This window comes from Malaclemys terrapin, chromosome 14 (genome assembly GCF_027887155.1).
Source record: "Malaclemys terrapin pileata isolate rMalTer1 chromosome 14, rMalTer1.hap1, whole genome shotgun sequence".
Classification (NCBI taxonomy): Eukaryota; Metazoa; Chordata; order Testudines; family Emydidae; genus Malaclemys; species Malaclemys terrapin.
This window is the reverse complement of record NC_071518.1, coordinates 10,378,605-10,406,416: the sequence shown is the minus strand read 5'-3', so window position 1 is coordinate 10,406,416 and position 27,812 is coordinate 10,378,605. Positions and strand designations below refer to the sequence as shown.

General features: G+C 45.1%; 2 protein-coding genes across 2 annotated transcripts in view; one reads left to right on the top strand and one right to left on the bottom strand.

Annotated features, from left to right (window-relative positions):
* Positions 1 to 9,995, top strand: part of HSD17B2 (hydroxysteroid 17-beta dehydrogenase 2) — a 32,061-nt gene extending 22,066 nt beyond the window's left edge. The window contains exon 5 of the mRNA XM_054048527.1: positions 1,258 to 9,995. Coding sequence (XP_053904502.1) covers positions 1,258 to 1,616 — 359 coding nt within the window. The 3' untranslated portion in view covers positions 1,617 to 9,995. The remainder of the gene's footprint in view (positions 1 to 1,257) is intronic.
* The window catches only part of SDR42E1 (short chain dehydrogenase/reductase family 42E, member 1), a 98,730-nt gene extending 71,292 nt beyond the window's left edge, over positions 1 to 27,438 (bottom strand). The window contains exon 1 of the mRNA XM_054048530.1: positions 27,006 to 27,438. The gene's annotated coding sequence lies outside the window, so the exon portion shown is untranslated. The remainder of the gene's footprint in view (positions 1 to 27,005) is intronic.
* Positions 27,439 to 27,812: the final 374 nt, after the last annotated feature.

The following is a 27,812-nucleotide window of genomic DNA, read 5'->3' as shown; positions in this document are numbered from 1 at the left end:
ATAGAAAGCAAACTTCGGTGTGGGTTTGACTTGATTAAGGAAGTCACAAGAACTAATTAAGAACTTCAAATCTGGCCAATAATAGGTACAATTGCATGCTACACAGTGATCTGATTCTCTTTATCAAACTGGTTTCCTGTGTAATGGGTTCCATCTGCATAATGGGTGTCCTGATGCATTGTTTCAAGGTGCTACTCATTTTTACTATGCAACTGAGGCTCCTATCTTTTTAATCTCCCCGGCCCACATTCCAGTAGCTCTTTCAACTCTAAATCCTCCTTCTCTCCGCGCTGTTAGAGAAGAAAACCAGGTTTCTGCAGAATTCCTTTCCATGTCACAAAAGTTGCAAGTCACAGAAGAGATTTCAGGCATTCAGCGGAGACCAAAGTAGTGGTACTAGCTAGCTAGCTTAAGTACTTGGAGAATGGGCCCTACAGAACACAGTTGAGGGCCTGTAGAAGGGCATTATGAGGACCCCGCATTCCCAGTCTCTGTGGATGTGCTTGTTCTGGTGATGAAAATGGAAGGGGTGAGTTTCCAGTGCAATCTATCCAACACCTTTTATTAGAGTTAAAAATTGTGTTTACAAAGCCATTAAAAAGCAAAGAGAATTTTCTTTATCTGTAAACCCCCATTACACGTTCCATGGAAAATAACTTGGAATGGCCTTACTGAGAGATGTCAAGTATCAGGGGGTAGCCGTGTTAGTCTGTATCTACAAAAACAACAAAGAGTCTGGTGGCACCTTAAAGACTAACAGATTTATTTGGGCATAAGCTTTCGTGAGTAAAAACCTCACTTCTTCGGATGCATCCGAAGAAGTGAGGTTTTTACTCACGAAAGCTTATGCCCAAATAAATCTGTTAGTCTTTAAGGTGCCACCAGACTCTTTGTTGTTTTCTTACTGAGAGAGTTTTTCTTAAGGGATAGGGCTCTCAAATTTCCTGGTTGTTCCTTTGTGTTTAGATATGGTTTATGTTAGCAAAGTACAAGCCTGATAGCAAAGAAAAAGGAGTGAAGTCCCTCAATCCATACTTTAGAGTAGGCTGTCCTGTCCTGTTCTAGCTGAAACTTAGCAATACTTTTGTTATATTTTTAAGAACTTCAGACTTACCATCAAATAATGAAACTTTTTAATGCAGTTTAGATGTGCAGAACAAGATAGGGAGGAAAAAAGACCCAATGTACTTATTTACGAGTTGAATTGGATTGTCAAGTTAATGTACAAAGCCCAGGTACTTTACTTTGTTATTCCAGGCATACAAGGTACATCTGAGCTGTGGGCTAAGCAAGAAAAGCATCTTCTGGAGAATCTCACACCAGACGTGAAGAAAGATTATGGTGAAGACTACATTGAAGCACTGAAATATTTCCTCCTGCACATGCCAGTTCATTGTGCTCCTGACCTCTCTCCAGTACTAGATGATGTTCTCAATGCTTTATTGGCAAAGAGTCCACATGGTTTATACACTCCAGGCAAAAGTGCTTACCTAGCTCTGTGTACCTTTTGCTATTTTCCTCTCTGGCTTTACGATTTGTACATTGGTAAGATGCAAAGTAACAAAAGTGTACCCAGTGCTTTAAGGGCATCAGAGGCCAAAAACAAGAACACGTAAGCAGAGTGTGGAATTCCGTCAGCATTTTAAATTACACCAGGAGAACAGGGCAAGGTTTTGTGTGAAGACACCGTTTGCTACATTGCAATTTACTGGGGTCCTTTGCTCGTCAAATTGCATTCCAGCTGCTGGGCAATTGGGGCTGAGGTTAATCTCGAAGCTTTGTGTATTTTAGACCTTGTCTACACTACGGGGGGAGATTGATCTAAATTATGCAACTTCAGCTATGTGAATAATGTAGCTGAAGTTGACGTACTTAGAGCTACTTACCGCGGGGTCCACACTATGCGATGTCGACTGCACTTGCTGAGGACTAGCTTCTTGGCAAGTTTTAAAAATAACTTCATTTTATTTGAGTGCCAAAAAAAGTTATTTTGTTTAAGTACTTGGGGATCAAATGCTTCTCATATATGGGATAACTCAATCATGGTCAAATTAAATTTTACTTTAAAACATTCTCTCTTTGGGTTCAGAACATGTATGACAAATTTTGGCCCCCCTCAAGGGTAATTTTTCTGAAAGTTTTCGGGGCTTAAAAATTAAAGTGGAAATGTTGTTTCCCCATCAGGACTTAAAAACACCTTCAACATTTGTACGTGTTCACTGGCAAGTGAGATTTTTGATTTTCAAAAGACTCTGTGTCTGTGTGACGCTGATTTTCAGTGAACAAAGCCAAGTAATGAAGCAAGAATAACAACTTTTGGAGCCAAGGCTGTTTTTAGCAGGCCTATATGATAACCTGATAAGTGCTTCCTTGATGCATGGATTTTCAAAAGACAATAAATGACCTGAGAGTGCAAGTCCTACTGAAAGTCCAACATGTGACCAAGGGCCAGATTTTTAAAGGTATTTAAAAGGTGCCTGGTCAGATTGTCAAAATCGTCTCAGCGTGCAACACTCAATTAAATCAATGAGTTTTAGGCAACTAGATATTTTGGGAAAAAAAAACCTGGGCACCTAAATACCTTTTAAAAAAACCTGCTGCTACATCACTGAGAAGCACAAGTCCTGTTGAAGATCAAACATGCGACTGTTATTCATGCGAAAAATTAATTGGCTTTGTGTTCCTAAATTATTTGATTACCTAACACATCTAGGGACAGTAGCACAAAAATCAGTTAGGCTCTTTCAAAACTCCCATGCACCAACGATAAGTAGCTTCCAGTCTATCACATAAGCCTTCTAAACACAGTCCTAATTACAATCGTTTTTACTCTTGCCCTATTACTTGACTTTATTCATACACGCATTTAATCTCAGGTTTGCACTTGTGATACATGGTATTATTTATTTGCATAGCATGGGTGGTGTGCTAGGTGTTCTACAGATAGGCCTAAAGATTTTATTTCCCCCTGACGGACCAAAAATAGCTGGGTGGGATAGATGGCCCTTGGAGCAGATTTTGGTGTTGTGTAGTGAAGCAAACTGGACAGGGTTATACTTGACATTGTTGATAAACACATGACTCTGGAGCTGCCTGTACCATCAACATCATATTCTCATGAAGGTGACCCAAGTAAAAAAAATGACAGACGGGGGGAAACCGTGGGAGAGGGGGAGGGAGGAATTAAAAATTCTATTAAGATGATGATAAAAAAAAATAAGTAGTGAACAGAGTTTGAGCATAGACGTTTCTGGTTATCAGGGAATAACATACAGATTATCGAGGGTGCAAAGTTTGGCTTAAGATCAGGTGGCATGAGGAATACATAATCTGCAATATCCCTGATTGGGGGTAAAAGGTTGATGGCTCAAAGTACAGACATTGAGATATGAGGGTATGAAGTTCATTTCTGGTTGTGTTCGGGTGTGGAGTATAATGAATGGATATGATGATGAGGATGGCTTGACCCTCATTTGGTGAGATTTAATGTTTAGGGAGTTTATGGTTCCAGTTCATATGATCCAACGGAGAAGGTCACTTGGTCCCTTTCTCTTCTTGCCTACCTAATCTCATTGTTAATGTGGTGAGCAAAGGAAAGCAGCGATACCTAAAGGGATCATGGTTTGATCCATTGATCAAACATACGGTTTGATCCATTGAAGCCAACATGAAGATGTCAGTTGATCTCAGTGGACTTTGGATTAGGCTCATTTCTGTCACAACAGAAAGATATAACTACATCAAATACATAGCCCAGTCGGTGCTTGTTTTAGAAATCTTTCTTCTTCCCAGACACTTGGGTCAGAAAGGTGTGAATTCAGCCTGATTTCTCTTACAGTTCTCTGCTTTGCAACTGATTGGTAATCAGTGAACTTCCAAATTTAGGTTTACTCTGTCATTAGAGCTGTTTCCAACATACTCTCGATGTAGCTGGCCCTTTAAACAACCATTTGCACCCTTAAGATGATCATTTTGGTTGTGTAAGTTACAACACCCTTCCTTCGAGTATTCAGACATGGACAAGGCCTAACAGCCAAACTTTGTGCAGCTCTAAGTGATGGACAAACAAATCAGTAACTGATTAATCATATAATGCTAGTAAAAGAGAAATGAGAATTAGAATTACCAAGTGCCACAGCCAGCCTTCAACTGGCTTCACACCACCACGTCCTCACCTTTGTGGAGCAAATAACAACAGTGAATAGTCACGCAATTCATTTACACACAATGATCACTAGCAGAATCAATCTCTACTGGCACGAGATATCCACATTACCTGGAACTGACATTTTTCTGGTTACTCATGCATGGGAGCCTGCAAGTAACTTCAGGGCAGAGTTTGATAAAAAGCCAACCTACACTGTGAATATCTATAAACGTCTGAATATTCTTCAGAGCAATATGACTGACACCTGTGCAAAATGTGATAGCTGCTGGGTCTAGTATCTAGACCATGCTGTGACTCTCAAAAGCGAGCTCTGTGGTTAAGATGTGGCTAGGCAAAAACAGATAGAATATAAGACAGGAAACCAATACAGGGAGCTTGACTCTCCCAATTGCAACATTGCTTGGAGGAAAAATATGTAAAAGAACCAAAATGTAAGTAACAACATACCATACTATGCTTTTGACTTTCCAGGGAAGTCTATCATAGTTACACCCAACCCTATGGGTGAAATCCTGCCGCCACTGAATTCACAAGCTCCCATTGACTTCAACTGCGTCATGATTTCACCCAGGGTCTGTGTATAGAGAAACTCATCTGGCTGTCTGCCCTCTACTTGTTTACAAATGGTTTATTACACTAATTTCCAACTATTAGGATAACAATGGTCTGTTAACACCTATGCCTTACTGCCTGTTCACATCCTTAAGCTATAGATATATATATATAATTACACTCTGTGGATGAAACTGTTTACTCAGTTGGGTAGTGTCCTGAAACCATTCATTTGAAGCACCTGACTAATTACTGAAATAAGACTCCTGGGAAACCTGCAGCCCTAAAGACAGTGCCTGGAACTGGTAAAAGAAGCTCGGTGGCCTTTCTTGTGTTGCTTCCATACCAGCGAGAGCCAGGCGCATTCGAACTGGAATGGTCCTGTTAATTTTTGCTGATACTTAACCAGTTCCACTGACTCAAGCTGGTTCTAACAAACACCCAAATACGCAGTATGTCTGCATGACAACAGTGTAAATGCTTGGATTTCAAAATGACTGAGCTTCGGAGCCTATCAAAGGAACAGTGAATTACGAAGCATGCCTAGGGCCTTCCTTGTGTCTGTTATAGTTTAAACTGGATTAATGTGGAAGTGGCCTTGAGGCAGTGCAGCTCTGCTGATTTCCAGCAGCTCAGGGTCTGCCCCTCACAGTCTCGTCCCTGGTTGGAAAGCAGTTTCAGGGCGAACTCCTGGCCTCATTGAAGGCAATAGAAAAAACATCCATGGCTTCAGAGGGGCCAGGATGTCGCCCTCAATCATAGAATCATAGAAATGTGTGACTGAAATGGAGCTCCAATGGGCCGCAACTTCAACCTCCCTGCTCTGAGGAAAGACCAGGTAAACCTAGGCATCCATGACTGGCAGAGACAGATTAAGGGGACCTAGGCCAGAGCAAGTGTGGGGGGGAGCCCTCCCCATCTCTTCTGCCTGTGGTCCCCCACCTCTTCTGCCTGTGGTCCCGCTCCCCACCTCTTCTGCCTGTGGTCCCACTCCCACTCCACCCCTTCCACCTGCATCCCTGCCCACAGCCCCACCCCTTTATGCCTCTTCCCCAGGAACCTGCTCCTGCTCCACCCAGAGTCCCCCCATTCTCCCCCATCCCACTGCACCTGCACAACCTGTTTGCTCCTTTCTGTCCCCACCCCCTTGCAGCCCCAAGACCGGACTACACAGAGGAGAAAGAGCTCCTCCAGTCCCAGGGCCACAGCGGCGGTCCAGGTACTGGGGCTTCTCCTGCTCTGCCTGCCTGGTGCTTCTGCCGGGGATGGGGTTGGGCATGGGGGCGTCCCCTGCCACCCCGTGGCTTCTGCTGGGAATGAGGTCGAGACACTGGCAGGATTGAGGGCCGTTGGGAGCTTCCCCTCACTCCAGGGCTTCTGCTCACCCCAGGGCTTTCCCTGCCACCTTGCAGCTTCTGCCAGGGATGGGGTCAGGGGCCACTGAGGGGGGGACTTCCCCCATCCCACGGCTTCTGCCCCATCCCACAGTTGGGGGGCAGCTGGGGGGGGCTCCCCCATCCCACAATTTCTGATGGGGATGGGGGTCAGGGCACGAGCATTTCCCCTGCCCCAGCCCCAGCTGCTGGGGCTCTGGGCTTCTGCCACCCGGTGGCGGATTTTTTTCCAGGGCCCCCCAGTTGGCCAGGGCCTCAGCCAGTCGCCCCAGTGATTAATCCACCACTGCTGACCGATGTTTGTCCAACCTGTTCTTGAAAAATCTCCAATGATGGGGATTCCACAACCTCCCTTAGGAAGCTGTTCCAGTGTTTAACTTTCCTTTATCGTTATACAGCTTCTCGGTTAGCATCTAACCTAAATCTCTCTTGTTGCAGCTTAAGCTGCTTACTACTTGTCCTATGGTCAGTGGATATGGAGACCAATTGGTCTTTGTCCTCTTTATAAAAGCCCTTAACATGTCTGAAGAATTACCGGGGTCTCCCTGAGTCGTCTTTTCTCAAGACTAAACACGCTCAGTTTTTTTTAATCTCTCCTCATAGGTCAGGGTTTTTCGAAACCTTTAATCATTTTGTGCCTCTCCTCTGGACTCGCTCCACTTTGGCCACATCTTAAAGTGTGGACCTTAGGACTGGACCTGGTACTCAAGCTGAGGACTTACCAGTACCGTGTGGAGTGGAACATTCTTGTGTCTTACAAATGACACTCCTCTTAATATACCCCAGAATGATATTAGGCTTTGTTGCAACTGCATCACATTATTGACTCCACTACAACCCCCAGAGCCTTTTCAGCAGTACTACCCCCTTGCCAGTTATGTACTTGTACATTTGACTTTTCCTTTCTAAGCATACTACTTTGCATTTGTCTTTATAGCATTTCATCTTGTACACTTCAGACCCATTTGTCAAGGTCATTTTGAATTCTAATCCTCACCTCTAAAGTGCTAGCAATGCCCCCTCCCAGCTTGGTGTCACAGTCATATCCAACCTAAAACACCTTCAGACTCAATCTTGGGGGGGGGTGGGGTGGGGAATCACATTTCAAAGGTAATAATATTACATTTCCAAACCCCAGAAAAACAATAGTAAGCACATTTCATCTTAATAATAAGAGTGCCAAAAACACACTGAAGGTAGCTTTCTGTGGTAAAAACGTTCAACACGATTATATTCCAATGTATCTCAGAGTGAAACTCGACTGCACCCTCTCCTTCCATGATCATCTTGAGAAGGTAGCTGCAAAGATAAAAACGAGCCAACAGAATCCAGAAACTAGCAGGTACAACCTGGGGTGCATCAGCATCTGTGTTGCGAACATCTGCAATAGCATTTTAATATTCAGCAGCTGAATATTGTGCACGGGTATGGCACAGATGCAGCCACACACGTCTTGTGGATACCCAGCTAAATACAGTGATGCGGTGCATCACGGGACCCCTTAAGTTGACTCCAACACCATGGCTACCTGTCCTATCTAACATCGCTCCCCCACCGATATGCCAAACTGCTGCAAGATTCTGTGAAGCTCAGTGAATCTAGGAAAACATGTCTTTCTATTCACCAAGACCTTGACATTACCCCCTTCCCCAATGTCTTAAGTCCCACAAGCCTTTCTGGGAATATCCATTTAGCCTCATGCAATCAGGCTATGATCAGAAGGAGGCCTGGAAAGCAGATTGGGCTAAACAAGACTTAAAAAATAAGCACCTTGTGCCAGATCCCATGCAGAAGTTTCCTTGGTTTGACCTTCCATGGTCATCTTGGTCAACTCTGAACCGAATTCGAACCAACCATGGTAGATGCAGATATTGAATGCACAAATGGAAAATCAAGGACATCTGGTGTGCAAGTGTGGGTCCCCCTGACAGACCATTGAACATATCGCTACCTACTGCCCAATTTATAAATATGAAGGAGGCATCACTGCAATAAATTCTGCTACTCCTGATGTAGCCACTTAGTTCCATCAACTTCAGGTGAAATTGTAGTTGCTGTGCTACACCAGCCATACGAAAGAAGAAGAAATTATCTATCTATCTATCAACCCCATGTAAGCTGATTCTTCTTTCGTATGGCTGGTGTAGCACAGCAACTACAATATCTATTAAAATATATACATACACACCCACCACACACACTGTGTTCAATTTTCATGGTTCATAGCCTCATTTCCAGGCAGGTAAGCCCCTGGGCATGTCAGAGTCTCAAAGCATGTCAACACTCATTTAGCAAAAGTCAGTCCAGAACTTGTCTGCAATGTGTTTTTCCTCTTAGCTGCTGCACTTTTAATCAGTGTTATGGTAGTAACAATAGCACCTGACATTTTACAAGGTACATAGTGAAACTCCACTAATGGATACACCCAGGCGCAGCAGACCTGACCAAGATGATATAAATATGTTTCTAAGAATTTTCCAGTGTATCATTCTGACATGTGACAAGCTGTGGGCCCCTTCTTAGGAACTGCACAGATGAAGGGCCTGCCCTGGTTCCAGTCATTTGTGTATCTCCACCACAGCAGACCCTAGTGTAGACAGGCAAAGCTGCTATTTGCACTAGTGGAGGCTGCTTCTGCTTGAAAGGGGGAAACCACATTGACACAAATGGCAGCTGTGCCCATCTACATTGGCATGTGTACTTGTGCAGCTATACTGACGGCTGGAATCGGAGCAAATCCCAGGGTAGTTGAGGTCTCTGTCTTCTTGAGTCAACCAAACGGTTTGTTCTCTTAGATCTGCCATGCAGTGCTGGCTAGAAGGGAATTTAAAAAATGATAGGCAGTGACCAAGCACAAGGAGCCTAATTCATCCCCAGCTGTATTCAACAGACTTGCATCAGAGATAGATTTGTCCCAAGCAGTGCCTATATCCCCAAGGACATGTCACTTTCCTATATACAGGATGAAACCTTTCTTGGTAGCCAAAAGCGATGGGAAACAGCTTTTCTGCATGAGTTACTGCAGCTGAGGTTTTTACTCACGAAAGCTCATGCCCAAATAAATCTGTTAGTCTTTAAGGTGCCACCAGACTCCTTGTTGTTTTTGTGGATACAGACTAACACGGCTACCCCCTGATACTTGTAGTGTGAAATGTCCTCTAAAGTATGGAGAGCGTTACACAGCTGGATGGATACACTGAAACAAAAATTGAACATTGTTAGGAGAAGGCCATACAGCATGTGGTATCAAGCAAGATGGCATCTGACTTCGACCAAGCAAGCTGAAGAGCTGTTCCTTTTTCTTTTCTAGATAAGATTTTTTTCCCTTTTATTTCTTTATTTTGAATATACTTGTCCAGAGACATCTGCCAATTTATTGAGCCGTTTAAGCTTTTTTTAAGTGTTAATGTATGACTGTTTAAGTAGTAGTATGTGGGTACAGCTATTCAAAATGGCACCATTAATTAGTTACTAACCTAAAGTTTAAACAAATCCCACCGCAAAGGGAATCGTGAGTTGCTGCTCACCATTGTATTGAAAGTAGAGCAGTTAAGCTGGAAGGGGAGCAAACAAGAGTACATCAATCAAGCTACAGTGCTCCAAAGGAGTGTAGTGGTATTTCAGGGTTGAGAAAGAGACAAGGCCTATTTGATTGGTTTGTTTTATTTTAGTTTTTGTGACATTCATGATGTATTACACTGACCTCATAATCTGATAATTGATTGTGCTGAGTAGATGACTTGCTCAATTGTTGATCTTATTTCATGTTATTGTTAATTCCCTGATTTAGTAATTGAATCTCAATTGTAACTTTCATTTGATCATTGCACTGTTATAAATTTCCCTAAGCCAGTTGAAAATATACAAATCAATCAATCAGATATATCTGTTTAGTTTCATTTATTCTTATTTATATTTTCTGAATATTGATAAAGAGCACACCTCCTTAGTTGTCTCTCATCCAATGGGAATGTGGCCTAACAACCTGTAAGGGTATATTAGGGCCACTGATCCACTTCTGAATTAAACCCCATTTCCAGGACAGAAAAAATTCAACGCTTAACAGAATGGGTGCCTTCTTTCTTAGTGCAAATTAAAAATAAAAATAAATAAATAAATCAAGCAATCAGCTAGACATACTCAGACTGGAAATAGGGTGTACATTTTAAAATAGTGAGGATAATTAACCATGAGAACAACTAACCAAGGTTTTGTGGGGAGTTCTTCATCACTGGCAATTTTTAAATCAAGACTAGATGTTTTTCTAAAACAGCTGCTCTAGGAATTATTTTGTGGCAGTTCTGTGGCCTGTTAGTTATACTGAAGGTCAGACCAGATGACCACAAAGGTCCCTTCTGGCTTTGAAATTTATGGAAGGATAACCAGCAATGCAATCACCCAGAAGCAATCAGATTATAAGTAAGATCAAGTCCAGAAACTCACTGTCAGCTGATCTACTTCTGCCTGGAATGCTGATAACAAAGTAGGCAAAATTTCAATGGTCATTACATTTGCCATTTATGCTGAAGATAACAGTTGCTTATTATTCAAATAGAGTTGTGTTCTGAAAACCTTGAGGACACTGGGCTCCAAACATAGCAATAAACGTAATGCTTTAATTTTTAGAGCATGGCCCAATGCATAAACCAAGCATCTCTGTCACGCTGTGAAAGGAGGCAAACGGTGAATCTCTCTGATGGAGGAGTAATTGTGGTTTTCAAATATGTTATACAAGTCATCATAACCTGAGTTAATGATTCCGGCATTTACTTCCTTCATGAGGGTAAATTATCATGATGCAAACCGCAACCCAGGCAGTTTTAATGCCCTAGGCATCTAAGTTAAACAAGTTTACAGGCATCTGTAAGCCTTCAGCTCAATTGAGAACACAGTACAAGGAGGAACATGAGAGCCAAATATTTGTCTCCACACCAATTGAGAAGGATGCAAGTGGAGCAGGCTTCGTGTCTAAGGATTAGGGTCACAGTACACCAGCCACGCCAACTCAGCCCTCCATCCTGGCAAAGCAAGTGAACTGAGTTCCATTCACTTCAGTGTGTGTAGGGCTCTCAGCTGAGTTTTTAAGGCGAGAGGTCTGGTCTCCCTTTCTCAGACACTGACATGGCTATGTAAAAGCAGCTACGTTTGCCCTACTGTGCTTGGCCATATTTTCCCCTTTCCTGTCTATCGTGCAGAATGCTCTGTGCTAGGCACCCACTGCCATCCACGCCCACCTGAAATCATGGCTGCACTTTCGCATGGACCCAGATTGGAACCCCAAGGCAATGCTGCCTCTCCTCACACACTTCAACATGGCAATGTAAACAGGGAAGGGGTCACTTTAGGACCCTTTAACATGGAAGGTCCTGTCTATACACACACGCAGCTAAACCAGTGGTTCGCAAACTTATTTGATTGCTCCCCCCTTCTTGCTGTCTGTAGTAGTTTACACACACACCCAGGCCACACAAGCACATATACCGATTTTAAAAAAATCAACATGCCACTCTCAGTAAAAGCAGTAAGCATTGATTCAAACAGTGCCTTCAGAGCTGGCCGGCAGCCTCCGCTCTCCACTCTGCCTTCTCACTTCCACCAAGTATACATTGTATGGCCTCCCCCTCCCCCCCGCCCCCATTTGAGAGGTATGTTTTGTTTTTTTTAAAGGGTTTTGGGATCATTTTCTCAGCAATGCCTCAGACGCCTCACAGATCAGACTCAATGTTGCTGAAAATGGCAATACCTACTGACCTCTGGGCAAGCTCAGTGGCATCAGGTAAACAATGCATACCGTAACAATGAATGATAAGTGACTAGATATTTGCACATTCAGTAGACATGGTAAGTTAGTTTGGGTAACATACGACCTGGTCACCACACTTGCCTAACCCTTCTACCAAAACCCCGTACTCTTACCCCATTTCAGGTGGTTATTCTTGCCCTATCTGAATTAGATGTAACACAGTCAACCAATATCAGGAGTCTGCTGTGCTAGGCAGTGGACAAGGGATGCCCCCATCTCCCCATGAAGATTTTACAGTCAAAATACACAAGACAGCCAACAGTGGGAGGGGAAGCAGAGATGTGAAGTGACCTGCTTGTGAATAACGCAACTGGCGTCGACGTACCTTAGGTCGAGTTACTGCGGGGTCTACACCATGGGTGAGTCGATAGGAGAAAAATCTCCTGTCAACTTACCTTACTCTTCCCCTCGGGGGTAGAATAGAGGGGTCAACTGGAGAGCGATTTGCAGTAGATTTGGCGGGTCTTTACTAGACCCGCTAAATCGACTGCCGGTGAGTCGATCTCAGAGCATCAATCCTGGCTGTAGTGTAGACCTGCCCTGAGATAGCACTCTATTCTTGGGCCAGTGCCCTATCCATCGGCCTTTACTGTCCTTTCTCTTTGTGTATGTGCGTGCAACTCTATATTTCCCACTTGCAGCTGGTTGTGTAAGTGCTGAAAATTTATGAACAAGGCTCATTTGACCCTACAGTATTTATTACTGTCAACAGCTACCTGGACTCATAAAAGAACTTGTTCATGCCAGATTTCTAGACTCTTTGTGCACAGATAATTTATCCAGATTGAACTGCCATCTGCTGGGAGAATCAGCCACCACCAAAATCAGCTAACTGGGTGCATTTACATATGTAGTCACACATAAATTAGGACCCCGATTTCACATACATTTGTATGGCAAAATTGTCTGCCAACCTCCCACTCTGTGTCCAACTCTTTTGCCCTTCTTCTTTACTTCTCCCACCTGGATTCACTGATTTGGCCTCAGCAAAGTTAATTCAGCGTTGGAGATTGCTCCTGACATACTAATGATGGGGTCTTTCATCAGGCAAAAACAAGGTTGCTTTTAGGTTATTTATTCTGTGGTAAAGTTCTCCCCAAAACCATAACCACCCACCCTTCAAGGATACTTGGCCCTATAATCTCACAGTTTAAAAAGCATGCATTTCCTGCTTGGTAATAACAGCGAAAGATGAAACAGAGATCAAAGGATTAAACCATAAAGAAAACAAATTTAAAACACAGAAATGTTTAAAGATGAAAGATAACAAGGCATTTAAAATAGACATTGCTGCAATATGTTTGAACCTGCTTAGCTGTGTTCACACCTCATGCTCCATGTCATGCTAACCTAGAATGTTTTTTTTCCATAGCTTCCTGGCAACGCCATAAACTTTTTTAGCACCTTATATATATAAATGGTAGGACATTTTAACCTGACCTATTGTAGCCCTAACATTAGAAGTTAATTGCTTATATCACCTTAGCATTCCATGTAAAGCAAGTGGCAGCTTGTCCTGACTGACTGACCCTTGTTAGGTGGTGATGGAGGGGGAGAAAATGTGCTTCTGTGGTTATTTCAGGCATTGCAATTTTAAGTGGCGATGGTGATGGGGTCAAGGGCATTGAAGAATTTGTGTGTGTGTGCTGCATTTGAAGCTAGATTAAATGAATACTGCATGCGGAAGTGAAGACAAAAATAGGTTGAAGGCCGATATATTCTCTGGGAATTTTATTTTCAATGTGCTGCCTGGAGATTTAGCTATGACGTCAGTTTTCCAACAATTTTTATGAGCGTTGCGTTGCAAACTGCCGACACACAGTTTTGCAAATTAACTTGCCCTATCAGTTGGGAGTATGACTAGAAGCAAATACCATGCTTCTTCAAGGCACAGCATTATTATGCTCAGGCTCTCAGGAGCCGTGAATAAGTTGACCCTGTTGGTGCAGAGTCTCTATTGTGCCCAACTTCTGCTCAATGCAGCAGGGAGGCAAGTGTACTGGCAAAGTGCTGGGTCTGTCTCCTTGGTTTTCAGTGTGGAGTTGTGCTGCCCTGAGTCAAGGGTGATGTGATGGTAGGAGTCTACTATAGACCACTTAACCAGGAAGAAGAGATGGATAAGGCTTTTTTTAACAACTAACAAAATCATCCAAAACATAGGAGTTGGTAGTGATGGGGGATTTCAACTGCCCAGCCATCTGTTGGGAAAATAAAACAGCAGGGCACAGATTACTCAACTAGTTATTGGTATGCACTAGAGACAACTTTAAACTACAGAAAGTGAAAAAACAACAAAGGGAGGCTGCTCTAGGTCAGACAAATAAAGGAGAAAGTGGTAGAGAATTTGTACGTGGAAGACAGCTTGGGTGAAAGTGATCATGAAATGATAGAGTTCCTGGTTCTAAGGAATGGTAGAAGGGAAAACAGCAGAATAAATACAGTGGACTTTAAGAAGGCCGACTTTATTAAACTCAGATAATTGGTAGGTAATATCCCATGGGAAGCAGGAGTAAGGGAGAAACAGTTTGGGAGAGTTGGCAGTTTTTTAAAGGGACATTATTAAGAGCACAAGAGCAAACTATCCCAATGTGTAGGAAAGATAAGAAGTATTGTCAGAAATCACCCTGGCTTAAACAGGAGATCACCAAGGACCTGAAACTCAAGAAGAATTATACAAAAAGTGGACATTACAAAGGATGAATATAAAAAAAAGACACCAACATGTAGGGCTAAAGTTAGAAAGACCAAGGCACAAACCAAGATTAAATTAGCTAGGGACATAAAGGGTATCGAGAAAACATTTTGCAAATACATGAGAAGAAAGAAGAAGACCAAGGACAGGGTAGGCCCTTTACTCAATGAGGAGGGAAAGTCAATAACAGAAAATGCAGCAGTGGCCAAAGTATTAGATGTCTTTTTTGTTTCAGTTTTCACCAAAAACAGTTAGCAGTGATAAGATAACTAAGATAGTGAACATCAGTGTAGATGGGGTAGGATTTGAGCCTAAAACAGAAAAAGAACAAGTTAAGAATTACTTAGGGTATGTCCACACTACGAAATTAGGTCGAATTTATAGAAGCCGGTTTTATAGAAATCGGTTTTATACAGTCGATTGTGTGTGTCCCCACATAAAATGTTCTAAGTGCATTAAGTCGGCAGACCGCGTCCACAGTACCGAGGCTAGCGTCGACTTCGAGAGTGTTGCACTGTGGGTAGCTACCCCACAGTTCCCTCAGTCTCTGCTGCCCATTGGAATTCTGGGTTGAGATCCCAATGCCTGATGATGCAAAAACAGTGTCACGGGGGTTCTGGGTACATGTCGTCAGGCCCCTCCGCCTCCGTCAGAGCAACAGCAGACAGTCGATTCGCGCCTTTTTACCTGGGTTACCTGTGCAGACAACGTACCACGGCAAACATGGAGCCCACTCAGCTCAGCTCACCATCACCATATGTCATCTGGGTGCCGGCAGACGTGGTACTGCATTGCTACACAGCAGCAGCTAATTGCCTTTTGGCCGTAGACGGTGCAGTATGACTGGTAGCCGTCATCGGCTATCTGGGTGCTGGCAGACGTGGGGCTGCATTGCTATACAGCAGCAGCTCCTTGCCGTTTGGCAATGGATGGTGTATTACGATTGATATCCGTCATCGTCATATTCCTCAGTGAGTTCGGTCAGAGGTACTTGGGCAGGCATGTTTTGTCTCCTGGAGACTCAGTCCTGCCGGCAGTCCTATTGAACTGTCTTGACGATGATGGCTAGCAGTCGTAGTACAGCATCTTCTGCCAAGCACCCAGAAGATGCCGATGGCTATCAGTCATGCTGCACCGTCTGCTGCCAGCCTAAGATGTAAAAAATAGATGGATCAGATTTGTTCTGTATTCATTTGCTTCCCCCTCCCTCCGTGAAATCAACGGCCTGCTAAACCCAGGGTTTTGAGTTCAATCTTTGGGGGGGCCATTCTGTGTGACAGTTGTTTGTGTTTCTCCCTGATGCACAGCCACCTTTGTTGATTTTAATTCCCTGTACCTGTAAGCCATGTCGTCACTTGCCCCTCCCTCCCTCCATCAGACAATAGTTTCGCGCCTTTTTTCAGCCCAGACGCCATAGCACTGGGATCAGATCACCGCGGCAATTATGAGCACTATAAATACCACGAGCATTGTCCTGGAGTATATGCAGAGCCAGAACATGCCAAAGCAAAACCAGGCAAGGAGGCGATTGCAGCGATTGCAGCGCAGCAACAAGAGTGATGAGGAAATTGACATGGACATAGACCTCTCACAAAGTACAGGCCCCAGCACTGTGCAAATCATAGTGTTACTGGGGCAGGTTCATGGTGTGGAATGCCGATTCTGGGCCTGGGAAACAAGCACAGACTGGTGGGACCACATCGTGTTGCAGGTGTGGGACGATTCCCAGTGGCTGTGAAACTTTCGCATGCGTAAGGACACTTTCATGGAACTTTGTGACTTGCTTTCCCCTGCCTTGAAGCACCAGAATACCAGGATGAGAGCAGCCCTCACAGTTGAGAAGCGAGTGGTGATAGCCCTGTGGAAGCTTGCAACACCAGACAGCTACTGGTCAGTCGGGAATCAATTTGGAGTGGGCAAATCTACCGTGGGGGCTGCTGTGATCCAAGTAGCCAATGCAATCAAAGACCTGCTGATATCAAGGGTAGTGACTCTGGGAAATGTGCAGGTCATAGTGGATGGCTTTGCTGCAGTGGGATTCCCAAACTGTGGTAGGGCAATAGACGGAATCCATATCCCTATCTTGTCACCGGAGCAACAAGCCACCGAGTACATAAACCGCAAGGGGTACTTTTCAATGCTGCTGCAAGCCCTGGTGGATCACAAGGGATGTTTCACCAACATCAACGTAGGATGGCCGGGAAAGGTACATGATACTCGCGTCTTCAGGAACTCTGGTCTGTTTCAAAAGCTGGAGGAAGGGACTTTCTTCCCGGACCAGAAAATAACCATTGGGGATGTTGAAATGCCTATAGTTATCCTTGGGGACCCAGTCTACCCCTTAATGCCATGGCTCATGAAGCCCGTACACAGGCAGCCTGGACAGTAGTCAGGACCTGTTCAACTATAGCAGGGGTCGGCAACGTTTGGCACGCGGTTCGCCAGGGTAAGCACCCTAGCGAGCCGGACCAGTTTATTTACCTGCTGACGTGGCAGGTTCGGCCAGTTGCGGCCCCCACTTGCCGCGGTTTGCCGTCCCGGGCAAATAGGAGCGGCGGGAAGCCGCGGCCAACACATCCCTCACCTGCGCAGCTTCTTGCCGCCCCCATTGGCCCGGGACGGCGAACCGCGGCCAGTGGGGGCCGCGATCGGCCGAACCTGCCGCATCAGCAGGTAAATAAACTGGTCCGGCCCGCTAGGGTGCTTACCCTGGTGAGCCGTGTGACAAACGTTGCCAACTCCTGCAATAAAGTCATTATTACTTCACATTCATGCATTCTTTATTAATTCATCACACAACTAGGAGGATAACTGCCAAGGTAGCCCGGGAGGGGTGGGGGAGGAGGGCAGGAAAAGGTCACACTGCAGTTTAAAACTTTAAAACTTTAACACCGTTTTCTCCTTCTAATCTTCACTAGCCTCTGTGAAGGAGAAACATTTGCACCTGGTGGAGAAGAAGGGAGAGGTGGTTAAAAAAGACACATTTTAGAGAACAATGGGTACACTCTTTCACGTTAAATTTTGCTGTTCGCATTACACAGCGCATGTTCTTTCGTTACAAGATCACATTTTTCCTCTTATATTGAGGGCCTGCCAGTTTGGTGTGAGAGATCACTCACGCAGTGCCAGGCAACAGAATTCGGCTTGCAGGCAGCCATGGTAAGCCACAGTCTTTTGGCTTTTTTAACCTTCATAACTTGTGGGAATGGTTTCGAACAGCAGCGCCCTCATTTCCCATACCAAGCACCCTTTGGGTTGGCCATTTAAAATGGGTTTGCAATGTAAAAGGAGGGGCTGCTGTTTCCGGGCTAACATGCAGCACAAACCCAACTCCCCCCCTCCCCACAATTCTCTGGGATGATCACTTCACCCCCTCCCCCCTACCGCGTGGCTAACAGCGGGGAACATTTCTGTTCAGCCGAGCAGGAACGGGCACCTCTGAATGTCCCCTTAATAAAATTACCCCATTTCAACCAGGTGACTGTGAATGATATCACTCTCCTGAGGATAACAAAGAGAGATAAGGAATGGATGTTGTCTGCATGCCAGCAAACACCGGGACCATACGCTGCCATGCTTTGTTATGCAATGATTCCAGACTACGTGCTACTGGCCTGGCGTGGTAAAGTGTCCTACCGTGGCGGACAGGATAAGGCAGCCCTCCCCAGAAACCTTTTGCAAAGGCTTTGGGAGTACATCAAGGAGAGCTTTGTGGAGATGTCCCTGGAGGATTTCCGCTCCATCCCCATCCACATTAACAGACTTTTCCAGTAGCTGTGCTGGCCACGATTGCCAGGGCAAATTAATCAGTAATCATTAAACCTGCTTGCTTTTAAACTATGTGTAATATTTACAAAGGTACACTCACTAGAGGTCCCTGGTGTGCCCTCAGGGTCTGGGAGCATGCCTTGGGTGAGTTCGGGGGTTACTGGTTCCAGGTCCAGGGTGATAAACATATCCTGGCTGTTGGGGAAACCGGTTTCTCCGCTTCCTTGCTGTGAGCTATCTTCATTGTCTTCATCATCATTTTCCTCGTACCCCGAACCCACTTCCCTGTTGCGTGATTCTCCATTGATGGAGTCAAAGCACACGGTTGGGGTAGTGGTGGCTGCACCCCCTAGCATGGCATGCAGCTCCGCATAGAAGCGGCATGTTTGCGGCTCTGCACTGGATCTTCCATTTGCCTCTCTAGCTTTGTGGTAGGCTTGCCTTAGCTCCTTAATTTTCACGTGGCACTGCTGTGCGTCCCTGTTATGGCCTCTGTCCTTCATGGCCTTTGAGACTTTTTCTAATATTTTGCCATTTCGTTTACTGCTACGGAGTTCAGCTAGCACTGATTCGTCTCCCCATATGGCGAGCAGATCCTGTACCTCCCGTTCGGTCCATGCTGGAGCTCTTTTGCGAGCCATCATGGTTACCTCCATCATGGTTACCTGTGCTGATGAGCTCTGCATGGTCACCTGTGCTCTCCACGCTGGGCAAACAGGAAATGAAATATAAAAGTTCGCGAGGCTTTTCCTGTCTACCTGGTCAATGCATCTGAGTTGAGAGTGCTGTCCAGAGTGGTCACAGTGAAGCACTGTGGGATAGCTCCTGGAGGCCAATAACGTCGAATTCCATCCACACTACCCCAAATCCAACCCGCAAAGGCCGATTTCAGCGCTAATCCCCTTGTTGGAGGTGGAGTAAAGAAACCCGTTTAAAGGGCCCTTTAAGTCGAAAAAAAGGGCTTTGTCGTGTGGACGTGTCCAGGCTTAATTCGATTTAACGCTGCTAAATTTGACCTAAACTTGTAGCGTAGACCAGGCCTTAGATAAGCAATGTTTTCAGGTTCTGATGAAATACGTATTTAAGGAACTGGCTGAAGAGATCTTTGTGTCACTAGTGATTATCTCTGAGAACTTGTGGAGGATGGGAGAGATTCCAGAGGACTGGAAAAGGGCAAATATAGCACCTATCTATAAAAACAAGAATAAGGACAACCCAGGGAATTATAGACCAGTTAGTTTAACTTATCTGGAAAGATAATGGAGCAAATATTTGAACAATTAGTTAGTAAGATCTAGAAGATTATAAGGCGATAAGCAAGAGTTAACAATGATTTGTCAAGAACAAATCATGATATACCAACCTAACAAGCCTAGTGGATGGAGAGGAAGCAGTAAATGTGACATATCTTCAGGGCTGGCTCCAGGGTTTTTGCCGCCCCAAGCAGCCACCTCCCCCGCCCCCCCCCAAAAAAAGCCACGATCACGATCTGCGGCACTTCGGCGGGAGGTCCTTCACTTTGAGCAGGAGTGAGGAACCCTCCTCCGAATTGCCAACGAATAGCTGGATGTGCCACCCCCCTCCGGAGTGGCCGCCCCAAGCACCTGCTTGCTAAGCTGGTGCCTGGAGCCGGCCCTGCAAATCTTGACCTAAGTAAGCTTTTGATGCTATCACCCATGACCTTCTCATAAGCAAACTAGGGAAATATAGCCTAGGTGAACCTACTTTATGGTGGCTATACAACTGTTTGGAAAACCGTAGTCAGAGAGTAGTTATCAATGGTTCACAGTCGAGTTGGAAGCGCATATTGAATGAGGTCCCACAGGGATCTGTCCTGGGCCCAATTTTATTCCATATCTTCATAAATGATTTGGGTAATGGAATAAAGAGTACACTTCTAAAGCTTGTGGACAATATTGAGCTGGGATAGATTGCAAGCTATTTGGAGGACAGAACTAGAATTCAAAATCATCTTGACAAACTGGAGAAATGGTCTGAAATAAGTAGGATGAAATTCAATAAGTACAAATGCGAAGTACTCCACTTAGGAAGGAATATTCAGTTGCATAAGTACATAATGGGAAATGACTGCTTAAGAAGGAGTACAGCATAAAAGGATCTGGAATTAGAGTGGAATATAAACTACATATGAGTCAACAATGTAAAACTGATGCAAAAAAGTCAAACATTCTGGGATCTATTAATGGGAGTTTTATAAGCAAGACATGAGAAGTAATTCTTCCACTTTGCTCAGTACTGATAAGGCCTCAACTGGAGTACCGTGTCTAGTTCTGAGCACCATACTTTGGGAAAGACGTGAACAAATTGTAGAAAGTCCAGAAAAGAGCCACAAAAAATGATTAAAGGCATAAAAAAAAGTCCTATGAGGAAAGACTGAAAAAACTGGGTGTGTTTGAGTGAGTCTGGAGAAGAGAAGACTGAGGGGGGACATGATACAGTCTTCAAGTATGTAAAAGATTGTTATAAAGAGGAGCGTGATAAATTATTCTCCTTATCCACTGAGGACAGGACAAGAAGCAATGGGCTTAAATTGCAGCAAGGGAGATTGAAGAAAGTAGGAAAAACTTCCTAGTTGTAAGTGTAGTTGCACACTGGAACAAATTACCTAGGGAGGTTGTGAATCTCCATCACTGGAGGCTTTTAAGAACAGATTAGACAAACACGTGTCAGGGATGGTCTAGATCAGGGGTCGGCAACGTTCGGCACGCGGCTCGCCAGGGTAAGCACCCTAGCGGGCCGGGCCAGTTTATTTACCTGCTGACGCAGCAGGTTCGGCCGATCGCACCCCCCACTGGCTGCGGTTCGCCGTCCCGGGCCAATGGGGGCGGTGGGAAGCAGCACGGGCCGAGAGATGTGCTGGCCACGGCTTCCCACCGCCCCCATTGGCCCGGGACGGCGAACCGTGGCCAGTGGGGGCTGCGATTGGCCGAACCTGCCGCGTCAGCAGGTAAATAAACTGGCCCGGCCCGCTAGGGTGCTTACCCTGGCGAGTCGCGTGCCGAACGTTGCCGACCCCTGGTCTAGATAATAGTTAGTCCGGTCTCAGTGCAGTGGATTAGACCAGCTGACCTACTGAGGTCCCTTCCAGTCTTTCATTTAGATGATTCTATATCTCAGAAAGTATCGTCATGCTTTTAATTTCCAACAGAAACACAATTCATAGCTCTAAGGAGAAGTTCCTGATGGGCTAATTTAATTAAAAGACGATGAAGAAAAGGCTCCAAAGTATACAAATATGATCTAATTATTGTCCTTTAATATATATACATGCAGCTGTGGAATCCTGCTGGGTGCCTGACAAGATGAATTAGAAGACTAATAGGAGATTTAAAAAATTCAGCACTTTTCCAAATCTTTTTTATCACAGAAAATCTTGTTAAAAATTCATGCAGGAAGCCTGCTCTTTTCTAGTCTCCTTTGAAACATATGCACATGCACGAGCCCAATATCCCTTAAACCTCCTATCCCCAAGACCTCTGGTAACAGCTTAATGCCCTGGGAGGGGGTGAGGACTTGGTGATCAGCACAAGAAGGAGGGTTATAAAAAAAACACAAATAGCAACTTGGAAATATCACCCTGCGATATCGCTACTGCACCCCAAGGCTCTTCCAAGAACTCTCAAGGACGGGAAAAGGTTTAAACAGGGAACAAATCAACAAGATAGATGAGTATGGTCAGCCTGCAAGTTTAACACATATTGCTGAGGAGCACATGGGACGTGGTGACAGCCATGCTCACAACATAATGACTGGCCATATTCAAAACACACAGTTGCACGGCAATCAATCTCAAGTCGTGTTGGCTGAATTCTTTAAAGGCACGTATGCCCAAGCAGCAATGACCCAACTCCAAAAAGAACCTGACTCCTACCAACTTTCCAGAAAACAGAGCTGGTGTGCCAAGCGCATCGTAGGGACATCTTCTGTCTAGGAATTTCTATAACTTCCCAATCACCACAGTATCTGGACACCTTCCCAACATTAAAAATATATAACAAGCGCTCTCTTCCCAGCCTATAAGGGGAATAGCGCGGCTGGGTCATAGGGACTCTCTCACTCTCCTTTTTTTTGCTGGCGTGTGTATGGAGGGAATGAATGAACTTGAACTTGTGTACTGTGTGTAGGATGTACTCAGGGATATCTAGATCAAATAAGCGAGTTTTGCATTAAGTTGCATCAATGTTGAGGTCCAACGGTCAGTCATTCTTATCTCCTGCAGGAGTGAAGTTCTATTGGTGAAAATCAATCCCTAAGACTTTGGTTTTCTTGGATTTAAGCTGTTTTCTTTCCAGCCTTTGTGAAAGTACATGATCCCTTTGCTATTTGTCCTGACTTGACCACTTGACCATGGTGCAATGTCGCCACTGTAAGCAGTGTCACTGACAAGAAGGGCTATACCATACAGAGGCCACTTTAGGCCACAATGGGCGCAAGGCAATAGATAGTGGCAGTATGAAGCACTGAACAAGCTTTTACTTTACCTGTGGGACTCACTATTCTCTCTGTCTCTGTCAGCTCCAGGCTGGATTACTGCTATTTGCGCCACTTGGGTGACACCTGAAGACCACACAAACTTCAGCTGCTCAACAATTCAGCAGCCTGTTTGCTTATCAGTGCTTCTCAGGAGGATGTACTGCAGGGATGGCACTAGCGTCCGATTCATTTCTAGAGGCAAGTCAGGGTGTTGGCTGAAGCCCTTATGGGTGGATCCTACATATGTTAGAGACTCAGGTTCCAAACAGCAGGTGGGATCAGCTAAGATGCTCAAGCTGACTGTACTATACTGGGGTAACTTCAGATGGCAGAGCACCGGGACTTGCTGCTCCATGGTCTGACAGACCCTGAGTTTATTGATCGTCAGGAGGGCTTTTTGGGCAGGGGTGGGGGTTTGTGTTTCTGTGTGATGGAGAAGAGTCATGTTGATTGCATTAGTTCACATTTAGTGCTGTTGGGTCTGATTCTGATCTCAGTGACCCCAGGATAACTCAGAAATAACTCCAGCAGTAAATGCAGAGTTACTCCGGATTTACAGGAGCATAGTTGAGAACAGCATCCAGCCTGTTGTGTCTATTGCAAGTACACCCAAAGATTAAGCAGTAGATTCACAAATGGCTAAATAAATAGGGAAAAAACAAAACAAAAAACACCAATCAACCGACCAACCAAAAACCCTTCAGACACTGGCTTCCCCAAAAGGTTTATGAAACTTTCAAGGAACCTAGCTCAACTTTCCTATTCATGATGCAAGTTTGCACTTGCAATGAATTCCTCTTAAAACAATTAAAAAGTTTGCCAATAAAAGTTGTCAACGTATTTAAACTCAGTCAAGTAATTAGTGTTGATCCCCTAGAGCAGGGGTCAGCAACGTTTGGCATGCGGCTCGCCAGGGTAAGCACCCTAGTGGGCCAGGCCAGTTTATTTACCTGCTGACACGGCAGGTTCGGCCGATCGCGGCCTCCACTGGCTGCGGTTCGCCATCCCGGGCCAATGGGGGCGGCGGGAAGCCGCGGCCAGCACATCCCTTGCCCACACCGCTTCCCGCCGCCCCCATTGGCCCGGGATGGCGAACCGTGGCCAGTAGGGGCCACGATTGGTCGAACCTGCCGCGTCAGCAGGTAAATAAACTGGCCCGGCCCGCTAGGGTGCTTACCCTGGCGAGCCGCATGCCAAATGTTGCCGACCCCTGCCCTAGAGGGTCACAACAGTTGTTTTACCATCAAAGAATCGCAATCCCTTTACTTCAAAATTTTGCTGGCATTTTCCCATGAAGCTGGGATGAGGGAAACTTGTTTCTTCTGGGGTCTCACCAGTGGCAAAAAGATGTTTTACACACTGCTCTTGTGCTAGGGTGAACTCAATGGTTATTTTCCCATTGGTCGGGAGAAGACAGCAGTTCAGTTTCCCCTCCACTGTGCCATTCTACCCATTTGCAACCCAACTCAGGTAAATCTTGTCTCGCCCTTGTTTATTTAATTCACAGAGTCAGCTACAACCTAGGATTGGTCATAACATGCAGTCCTGTTAGGGGTGCCAATTTTGGTTGGATGTTGTCAAGGCTGTATCCCCACTTTGAACTTTAGGGTACAAATGTGGGGGCCTGCATGAAAACTTCTAAGCTTAACTACCAGCTTAGTTTTGGTCCGCTGCCACCATTTCCAAATGGATTCCCTTCCCTGGGAAGCCTTGAGAAACCTTTCACCAATTCCCTGGTGAATACAGATCCAAACCCCTTGATCTTAAAACAAGGAGAAATTAACCATCCCCCACTTCTTTCTCCCACCAACTCCTGGTGAATACAGATCCAACCCCCTTGGATCTAAAACAAGGAAAAAAATCAATCAGGTTTTTAAAAAGAAGGTTTTTAATTAAAGAAAAAGGTAAAAATCCTCTCTGTAAAATCAGTATGGAAAATAACTTTACAGGGTAATCAAACTTAAAGAGCTCAGAGGACCTCCCTCTAGCCTCAGGTTCAAAGTATAGGAAACAAAGATAAACACTCTAGTAAAAGGTACATTTACAAGTTGAGAAAACAAAGTAAAACTAAGATGCCTTGCCTGGCTATTTACTTACAAGTTTGAAATAGGAGAGACTTGTTTAGAAAGATGTGGAGAACCTGGATTGATGTCTGGTCCCTCTCAGTCCCAAGAGCGAACGACTCCCAAACAAAGAGCACAAATAAAAACCTTCCCCCCCCCCAAGATTTGAAAGTATCTTGTCCCCTTATTGGTCCTTTGGGTCAGATGCCAGCCAGGTTACCTGAGCTTCTTAACCCTTCACAGGGAAAGGGATTTTGGAGTCTCTGGCCAGGAGGGATTTTATAGTACTGTACACAGGACAGCTGTTACCCTTCCCTTTATAGTTATGACAGATGTATTCCTGGAGATTTCATCACATGGCAATCTTTAATTCCTGGAAACTCCAGGCTGGGCAACCCTAAATCCTGTACATGCCATACCTCATTGAAGGTCCATTAAGGAGATGGAACTATTCTCTGTGATTAAAGAATGCTAATTTACCCAATCATTTAACACAAGGTGCATTAGTTAGGGCCATGTTTACATTAGGGGGAATATAACACCATAGCCATGGCACCATAACTATGCCGCTATAACTCCATGGCATCAGTGGAGTAGCTAGGAATGTACGTTTGTATGGGCTGCAAATTATTACGGACGGGCAATATCCCACCCACACATTTCCTTACAGGCATGGCTAAAGTCTTTTCAAAAATTGTCTATTTGCCCAATAAAATGCATCATTAAAAAAAAATCATGGTATAAATGTATTTGAACTTCACATTGAACTGGCCAACATGGGCAGAGGGAGCCGGGCTTTGGTTCCAGATCCCCCCGAAGCCAGCCTGACACGGGCAGAGGGAGCCGGGCTTTGGTTCCAGATCCCCCCGAAGCCAGCCTGACACGGGCAGAGGGAGCCGGGCTTTGGTTCCAGATCCCCCCGAAGCCAGCCTGACACGGGCAGAGGGAGCCGGGCTTTGGTTCCAGATCCCCCCGAAGCCAGCCTGACACGGGCAGAGGGAGCCGGGCTTTGGTTCCAGATCCCCCCGAAGCCAGCCTGACATGGGCAGAGGGAGCCGGGCTTTGGATCCCAGAGCCCCACGGAGCCAGTCTGACATGGGCAGAGAGAGCCATATTTGGGTGGGTCCATATGCTAAGTGGATCGGCTGCGGCCCACTCAGGCCCACCTGTGGCTACGTCATTCGCATGCAGCCTACAGAGACAGAAGAGGTTTTTCCATCACTTTACTACCTCCCTGTGCAATGGTAATTAGGTCTATAGGGGCTGTGACCAGTGCCTAGGATGGGCCACTCTGAGAACGCCACACTCAGGGAACAAGAAATAGGGCAGGCAATCCCCCAAACTGGGGGTTTATTCTATAATAGTCAGCAAACCAGTGATCAAAAGAGCTTCTGCAGTACCACACTGGTGAATAGGAAGCCAAACACATTCCCCTTTAGGCATTCCAGTCCTTGACTTCTATCTAGGCAAACACGTCTAATATAATGAGGGATTACTGAAAATCCAGTTCACCATATGTGAGGTTCTACTAATCGCAAAGGATCAGACACTTATCCTGAGGTCAATAGGTATCTCAGATCATACCTAAATACCACACTGTCAGCCAATCCTTAGTAAACCAACTAAAGATTTATTAATAAAAGGAAAGAAGGGAATTATTGAATGGTTAAAAGATTATATGCATCAGCAGTTCTCAACCAGGGGGCCGGTGCCCCCCTGGGAGGCTGCAAGGATGTTTCAGGGGGTCCACCAAGCCAGGCTGCCGTTAAACTCACTGGGACCCAGGCCAGAAAGCTGAAGTCCAGTCGTGCAGGGCTGACTCTGCTGGTACTGAGCCTTGCCACCCAGGGCTGACGCCAAAGCCTGAGCAACTTAGCTTTGTTGGGTTCCCCTGTGGCATGGGCCCCCGAACAATTGCCCCGCTTGCTACCTCTGAACACTGGCCCTGGCTTTTATATACAGAAAAACACTTGTTGTGGCACAGGTGGGCCATGGAGTTTTTATAGCATGTTGTGGGGGCCTCAGAAAGAAAGAGGTTGAAACCCCCTGATTATACATTATAAATACTTACAAGGTCCTTATATCAGATTTGGAGCAGTGATGGATCAGTCTGCTGGCTTGCAAAAATCTCTGTGGAGTCATCCCAAAAGAATAGAATCCAAAATGCAGCTGAGCGGTAAAATTAGAGTCTTTCCATGCATTTTCCAGGATATTCCAAATAATTACTTGGAAGATCTCAGTTCACTGCTTAAATGTTCCCTGTTTAAAATTCACGGGACTAGAGATGAAAGGATCAGGCCCAAGGTTTCTCTTCATAGCTGAAGCAGATTTTTCAAGTGCTCTGAGCACAGCATGTGATTGAGGATTCTCTGTTGAGCGCACACTGTCCCATCACTTAGAAGTTAACAATCTATTTACGATGCATACATACCTCTGTGCACCAGGACTTTGTCAACCTAAATTTTAAGTGTAGAGCAGGCCTAAATCTAGGCAAGACAGCCCAGGGTCTGATGACTGCTTGGATCCCAGAGTCTGTGAAACACACATAGAATCATAAGATTGTAAGGGACCTCGTAAGGTCATCTGGTCCAGTCCCCTGCATGACTTATCACTGATTAAAAATAGGTAAATGAGTAAGAAAAGTAACAATCACTTAGTGAAGTGGAGACTCCAGCATAACTTCATGCATGGGCTACTCAAGATCTATGTTGTTGTTGGATAGTTAAATAGACTATGCAATGAGCTAAAGTCCTCAGAGCAGTTATTGTTCAACAGAAACATTTCTTCAGTACCTAAGTTAGGGTCCCTTTAACAAGCTAATTGAGTTGTCTGTGCTATAAAGATTTAACTGAAAGGATTGTAGGCGGAAAATAGCAGA